This window comes from Nanorana parkeri, unplaced genomic scaffold (assembly GCF_000935625.1).
Source record: "Nanorana parkeri isolate BGI_ZX_2015 unplaced genomic scaffold, ASM93562v1 scaffold980, whole genome shotgun sequence".
Taxonomy (NCBI): Eukaryota; Metazoa; Chordata; class Amphibia; order Anura; family Dicroglossidae; genus Nanorana; species Nanorana parkeri.
The window spans coordinates 234,740-243,038 of record NW_017307248.1 but is presented as its reverse complement, the minus strand read 5'-3'; the positions used below and the strand labels follow the sequence as shown (position 1 = coordinate 243,038).

Genomic DNA, 8,299 nt, shown 5'->3' with positions numbered 1-8,299 from the left:
GAACATTTTGTACATGAAAATCATGTCCCCCCTTAATCTCCTTACTTCCAGCGTGAACATATTTAAATTTAGTAACCGTGTCTCATAGCTCTGGTCCTCCATCCCTTTGATGAGTTTGGTTGCCCTTTGCTGGACTTTCTCCAGTTCAAGGACATCCCCTCTGTGTACCGGTGCCCAAAACTGCACCGCATACTCCAGGTGAGGCCGAACCAGTGATGTGTAAAGTGGCAAAATTATAGACTTATCCCTGCAAAACATTCCCTTCTTGATGCAGGACAGGACTCTACTAGCTTTGCTTACCGCAACCTGGCACTGTAATCTATTATTGAGTTTATGGTCTACAGTGACCCCCAAATCTTTCCATTTCAGACTTCCCTAGCGGCAAACCCATTATTGTATAACCCATTTGCTTGTTTTTTAACCCAAAGTGCATTACCTTGCATTTATCAACATTAAACCTCATCTGCCATAAAGTTGCCCCTCCCCCTATTCTATCCAGGTCCTCTTGTAATGTTATACTATCTTGGTTTGTTTCTATAACCCTCCCAATTTTGGTATCGTCAGCAAACACTGAGATTTCGCTGTTTACTCCGTCCCCGATGTCGTTAATAAACAGGTTGAAAAGCATCGGTCCCAGCACAGAACCCTGAGGCACACCGATTGATTGATAGAGAGTGATATGAGATAGATAGATAGATAGATAGATAGATAGATAGATAGATAGATAGATAGATAGATAGATAGATAGATAGATAATGATGGATAGATAGATGGAGATATAGATAAGAACGGACGGATGGATAATGGATGGACGGATGTGATGTATATAGTAGATTTGTGTAGGTTTTGGTGTTCCTCATTCCGGGTCCTCTGAGGACACTCAGTATATAAACGTTGCTCGGCCGGCCGCCTATTTTTAGAATGCGCGCGGCTGCCTGTTATTCTTTTGGGTCTGCGCTCCTTTGGGAAGTTTCTGAGAGTTGGGGGGTCACATGTTCTCCTCCCGGTTTGGAGCTCTAATCCCCCCTTTGTGGTGGGCGCCCCCCTCCCTTCCCCCGCGCTCCCCATTGCTTGCTTTTCACTGGGAATGAAAGGCACCTGAGCTCCCCGATATAATAGGATCACTGCAAAGCTGAGAATTCTTTTTTCGGCCTTCGTCGCTCGCAGTAATCTTCTTACTCGCCGGCTTAGTTGGGGTGCTGACATCTAGTGGCTGCTGGCGGGTTAGAACACATTACATGGAACAGAAGGATCATGTGTCGCAGTGCCGGGGATTTTATTTTTAGGATATCTTGGCTGCTTCCATAGTTTTCTCCCCTCCTGTAATCATGTTCACCAGGTTAGACTGACAGTACTGGACTCACATGGCACACCGGGGTCACCAGATGACACAGGATGCTCCGGGGGTGCATTGGAGTAACGCAGCACTCTAGGGTCACCAGGTGACACAGGATGCTCCGGGGTGCACTGGAGTCATGTAGCACACTAGGGTCACCAGATGACACAGGAGGCTCTGGGGGTGCACTGGAGTCATGTAGCACACTAGGGTCACCAGATGACACAGGATGCTCCGGGGGTGCATTGGAGTAACGCAGCACTCTAGGGTCACCAGATGACACGGAATACTCCGGGGGTGCACTGGAGTCATGTAACACACTAGGGTCAGCAGATGACACAGGATGCTCCGGGGGTGCAATGGAGTCATGTAGCACACTAAGGTCACCAGATGACACAGGATGCTCCGGGGTGCACTGGAGTCACGTAGCACACTGATCTGCAGTAGAGAAAGAACAGGTCTCTTGTCCTGCCAGAGCGGGCTGTGCTGTGTGGTAGAGCTATATAAATCAAGATCTGGATGGACAGAATTATAAATCCTTTGGCAGGTAAAGCAAGGCCACGTCTGTGGAGGCTCAGATGTCGTGGTTGTGAAGGAGTTAATCCAGCCTGTTAGAGTCCCATTCGCAGCCGTGTTTTTTGCCTCCAGCGGGCCGGGCCCCGGCTCCCCACATCTGGTACTCATCTATCACTATAGGGAGAAACATTTCTGCTCTCGGTTACTGCGTGCTCCACGGATTCCCTATCAAAGCCACCTTGTGTTTTCCTGCCACATCGCAGTATTTTATTAGCCAAACCGGTGCTGGCCGTAATTAGATTTTCATGGAGCCCGATACCTTTCCTACCCCGCGCACCCAGGAGCGGATCAACTGTGGGATGCGGGGGCATTATGGGAGGGGGTCTGGGGGCCCCTGGGTCAACTGTGACCTGTTTTAATTCCTTACATATGATGATTTCCATGCAGCTCTGGAAATGGACAGGAATTCCTGACTGACGGATTTAACCCTTGTGGGTGAAGAATGGGCCTGGGCCAGGAAAGGTCAGATGAGGTCAGACCGGTCCTTAGTAGTGTTGGTCTTGGGGACCCAAACCCGGTTCTTCCTCCACAACTGTCCCTTTTTTGAGGGGTAAAGAAAGGACCTGGGCCAGGAAAGGTCAGAACAGTCCTTAGTAGTGTTAGTCTTGGGGACACAGACTCGGTTCTTCCTCCTTCCTCCACAGCTGTCCCTTTTTTGCAGGTGAAGAACGGGCCTGGGCCAGGAAAGGTCATTTGAGGTCAGAGTGGTCCATAATAATGTTGGTCTTGGGGACACAGACTCGGTTCTTCCTCGTTCCTTCACAACTGTCCCTTTTTTTTGTGGGTGAAGAACGGGCCTGGGCCAGGAAAGGTCATTTGAGGTCAGAATGGTTCTTAGCAGTGTTTGGCCACCCACGTTATAGATCTTTGAGATGAGGGGTAAGGTCACTCTACACACAATGTAATGGGATGAGGGGTAAGGTCACCCTACACACAGTGTAATGAGATGAGGGGTAAGGTCACCCTACACACAGTGTAATGAGATGAGGGGTAAGGTCACCCTACACACAGTGTAATGAGATGAGGGGTAAGGTCACCCTACACACAGTGTAATGAGATGAGGGGTAAGGTCACCCTACACACAGTGTAATGAGATGAGGGGTAAGGTCACCCTACACACAGTGTAATGAGATGAGGGGTAAGGTCACCCTACACACAGTGTAATGAGATGAGGGGTAAGGTCACCCTACACACAGTGTAATGAGATGAGGGGTAAGGTCACCCTACACACAGTGTAATGAGATGAGGGGTAAGGTCACCCTACACACAGTGTAATGAGATGAGGGGTAAGGTCACCCTACACACAGTGTAATGAGATGAGGGGTAAGGTCACCCTACACACAGTGTAATGAGATGAGGGGTAAGGTCACCCTACACACAGTGTAATGAGATGAGGGGTAAGGTCACCCTACACACAGTGTAATGAGATGAGGGGTAAGGTCACCCTACACACAGTGTAATGAGATGAGGGGTAAGGTCACCCTACACACAGTGTAATGAGATGAGGGGTAAGGTCACCCTACACACAGTGTAATGAGATGAGGGGTAAGGTCACCCTACACACAGTGTAATGAGATGAGGGGTAAGGTCACCCTACACACAGTGTAATGAGATGAGGGGTAAGGTCACCCTACACACAGTGTAATGAGATGAGGGGTAAGGTCACCCTACACACAGTGTAATGAGATGAGGGGTAAGGTCACCCTACACACAGTGTAATGAGATGAGGGGTAAGGTCACCCTACACACAGTGTAATGAGATGAGGGGTAAGGTCACCCTACACACAGTGTAATGAGATGAGGGGTAAGGTCACCCTACACACAGTGTAATGAGATGAGGGGTAAGGTCACCCTACACACAGTGTAATGAGATGAGGGGTAAGGTCACCCTACACACAGTGTAATGAGATGAGGGGTAAGGTCACCCTACACACAGTGTAATGAGATGAGGGGTAAGGTCACCCTACACACAGTGTAATGAGATGAGGGGTAAGGTCACCCTACACACAGTGTAATGAGATGAGGGGTAAGGTCACCCTACACACAGTGTAATGAGATGAGGGGTAAGGTCACCCTACACACAGTGTAATGAGATGAGGGGTAAGGTCACCCTACACACAGTGTAATGAGATGAGGGGTAAGGTCACCCTACACACAGTGTAATGAGATGAGGGGTAAGGTCACCCTACACACAGTGTAATGAGATGAGGGGTAAGGTCACCCTACACACAGTGTAATGAGATGAGGGGTAAGGTCACCCTACACACAGTGTAATGAGATGAGGGGTAAGGTCACCCTACACACAGTGTAATGAGATGAGGGGTAAGGTCACCCTACACACAGTGTAATGAGATGAGGGGTAAGGTCACCCTACACACAGTGTAATGAGATGAGGGGTAAGGTCACCCTACACACAGTGTAATGAGATGAGGGGTAAGGTCACCCTACACACAGTGTAATGAGATGAGGGGTAAGGTCACCCTACACACAGTGTAATGAGATGAGGGGTAAGGTCACCCTACACACAGTGTAATGAGATGAGGGGTAAGGTCACCCTACACACAGTGTAATGAGATGAGGGGTAAGGTCACCCTACACACAGTGTAATGAGATGAGGGGTAAGGTCACCCTACACACAGTGTAATGAGATGAGGGGTAAGGTCACCCTACACACAGTGTAATGAGATGAGGGGTAAGGTCACCCTACACACAGTGTAATGAGATGAGGGGTAAGGTCACCCTACACACAGTGTAATGAGATGAGGGGTAAGGTCACCCTACACACAGTGTAATGAGATGAGGGGTAAGGTCACCCTACACACAGTGTAATGAGATGAGGGGTAAGGTCACCCTACACACAGTGTAATGAGATGAGGGGTAAGGTCACCCTACACACAGTGTAATGAGATGAGGGGTAAGGTCACCCTACACACAGTGTAATGAGATGAGGGGTAAGGTCACCCTACACACAGTGTAATGAGATGAGGGGTAAGGTCACCCTACACACAGTGTAATGAGATGAGGGGTAAGGTCACCCTACACACAGTGTAATGAGATGAGGGGTAAGGTCACCCTACACACAGTGTAATGAGATGAGGGGTAAGGTCACCCTACACACAGTGTAATGAGATGAGGGGTAAGGTCACCCTACACACAGTGTAATGAGATGAGGGGTAAGGTCACCCTACACACAGTGTAATGAGATGAGGGGTAAGGTCACCCTACACACAGTGTAATGAGATGAGGGGTAAGGTCACCCTACACACAGTGTAATGAGATGAGGGGTAAGGTCACCCTACACACAGTGTAATGAGATGAGGGGTAAGGTCACCCTACACACAGTGTAATGAGATGAGGGGTAAGGTCACCCTACACACAGTGTAATGAGATGAGGGGTAAGGTCACCCTACACACAGTGTAATGAGATGAGGGGTAAGGTCACCCTACACACAGTGTAATGAGATGAGGGGTAAGGTCACCCTACACACAGTGTAATGAGATGAGGGGTAAGGTCACCCTACACACAGTGTAATGAGATGAGGGGTAAGGTCACCCTACACACAGTGTAATGAGATGAGGGGTAAGGTCACCCTACACACAGTGTAATGAGATGAGGGGTAAGGTCACCCTACACACAGTGTAATGAGATGAGGGGTAAGGTCACCCTACACACAGTGTAATGAGATGAGGGGTAAGGTCACCCTACACACAGTGTAATGAGATGAGGGGTAAGGTCACCCTACACACAGTGTAATGAGATGAGGGGTAAGGTCACCCTACACACAGTGTAATGAGATGAGGGGTAAGGTCACCCTACACACAGTGTAATGAGATGAGGGGTAAGGTCACCCTACACACAGTGTAATGAGATGAGGGGTAAGGTCACCCTACACACAGTGTAATGAGATGAGGGGTAAGGTCACCCTACACACAGTGTAATGAGATGAGGGGTAAGGTCACCCTACACACAGTGTAATGAGATGAGGGGTAAGGTCACCCTACACACAGTGTAATGAGATGAGGGGTAAGGTCACCCTACACACAGTGTAATGAGATGAGGGGTAAGGTCACCCTACACACAGTGTAATGAGATGAGGGGTAAGGTCACCCTACACACAGTGTAATGAGATGAGGGGTAAGGTCACCCTACACACAGTGTAATGAGATGAGGGGTAAGGTCACCCTACACACAGTGTAATGAGATGAGGGGTAAGGTCACCCTACACACAGTGTAATGAGATGAGGGGTAAGGTCACCCTACACACAGTGTAATGAGATGAGGGGTAAGGTCACCCTACACACAGTGTAATGAGATGAGGGGTAAGGTCACCCTACACACAGTGTAATGAGATGAGGGGTAAGGTCACCCTACACACAGTGTAATGAGATGAGGGGTAAGGTCACCCTACACACAGTGTAATGAGATGAGGGGTAAGGTCACCCTACACACAGTGTAATGAGATGAGGGGTAAGGTCACCCTACACACAGTGTAATGAGATGAGGGGTAAGGTCACCCTACACACAGTGTAATGAGATGAGGGGTAAGGTCACCCTACACACAGTGTAATGAGATGAGGGGTAAGGTCACCCTACACACAGTGTAATGAGATGAGGGGTAAGGTCACCCTACACACAGTGTAATGAGATGAGGGGTAAGGTCACCCTACACACAGTGTAATGAGATGAGGGGTAAGGTCACCCTACACACAGTGTAATGAGATGAGGGGTAAGGTCACCCTACACACAGTGTAATGAGATGAGGGGTAAGGTCACCCTACACACAGTGTAATGAGATGAGGGGTAAGGTCACCCTACACACAGTGTAATGAGATGAGGGGTAAGGTCACCCTACACACAGTGTAATGAGATGAGGGGTAAGGTCACCCTACACACAGTGTAATGAGATGAGGGGTAAGGTCACCCTACACACAGTGTAATGAGATGAGGGGTAAGGTCACCCTACACACAGTGTAATGAGATGAGGGGTAAGGTCACCCTACACACAGTGTAATGAGATGAGGGGTAAGGTCACCCTACACACAGTGTAATGAGATGAGGGGTAAGGTCACCCTACACACAGTGTAATGAGATGAGGGGTAAGGTCACCCTACACACAGTGTAATGAGATGAGGGGTAAGGTCACCCTACACACAGTGTAATGAGATGAGGGGTAAGGTCACCCTACACACAGTGTAATGAGATGAGGGGTAAGGTCACCCTACACACAGTGTAATGAGATGAGGGGTAAGGTCACCCTACACACAGTGTAATGAGATGAGGGGTAAGGTCACCCTACACACAGTGTAATGAGATGAGGGGTAAGGTCACCCCACAGACAATGTATGTGTGGAATCAGGCCACTTCTCTTCATTTCACGTCACGGATCGGGTTCTGGTGCCCTCTGCCATGGCTGGCTGTGCCTCCCAGCTCTCTTATCTCTTCTGTTTTGTCTTCCTCTCTAGGATTGATGATTTTCTGTGTCCTCCCACCACCATGGAGGGACAGAATGATGAGAAGATCCTGCTGGAACAGCTTGTGTCCTTCCTCAGCGGCAAAGACGAGACAGAACTGGCCGAGCTAGACCGGGCCCTCGGGATTGACAAGCTGGTGCAGGTATGGAGGGCCTCTCTGGCCTGGAGACGGGCCTGTGGTAGGGGTAGACCTTCAGCATTGGGACGCCAGTGCAGCCGAGCACGCAGTAATTGTTATGTCAGCTGACAAGGGGCAACCGCAGAGCACCTACAGATTGTTAACTAGTGAAGACACACTGAACGTTATGTGGATAATCATTATGGAGAGTCTTCTAAATATCAAAAAAAATAGTTTAAAAAACCCCAAAACTAAAGATGTTGTTGCTGCAATGTCAAAAATTGAGTCCCTTTTGTATTTCTTGCACTCATTTAAACCATACCTGATGATCATACCAGCAAGGTATTTATTACCTTGGGTGACAACACATATTCTTTTCAGCTGTGGAGTTGTCACCCTTTTATGTGTGCTACCTAGTTAGTCTACTACAAGTAGGTGTCCGAACCCACCTCCCTCCGTAGTCATTGCAGTCATGCTGAGATATATCAGCTGACCTTCCATGGCACACAGAAGGGCCTCTTAACCCTTCGGCCAAATTAAAAAACGTACCTCGGCCGTCAACACTTCCAGGAGGCACTGGTGATGTCACCGTACCTTCCGGCAGAGCTGGAAGTTCAAGACGGGGTTTTGTGTACTTTTGCGGGAATGTGAGCTCTCAGCTCTGCCAGAGGCGCAATGACATCACCCGCGCCTCCCGGAAGTATCGCAGGCCGGGGCCGAAGTAAGGTTTTTTTTTAGTATTTTATTTTTTTCTGGGTCAACTGTTTGTTTTAAAGCCATATGTGCTGGGGGGAGTA

At 48.8% G+C, this 8,299-nt stretch overlaps 1 protein-coding gene across 1 annotated transcript in view; it reads left to right on the top strand.

Annotated features, from left to right (window-relative positions):
- NCOA1 (nuclear receptor coactivator 1) overlaps nt 1–8,299 on the top strand; it is a 170,117-nt gene that overhangs the window by 148,776 nt on the left and 13,042 nt on the right. The window contains exon 14 of the mRNA XM_018566828.1: nt 7,376–7,526. Coding sequence (XP_018422330.1) covers nt 7,376–7,526 — 151 coding nt within the window. The remainder of the gene's footprint in view (nt 1–7,375; nt 7,527–8,299) is intronic.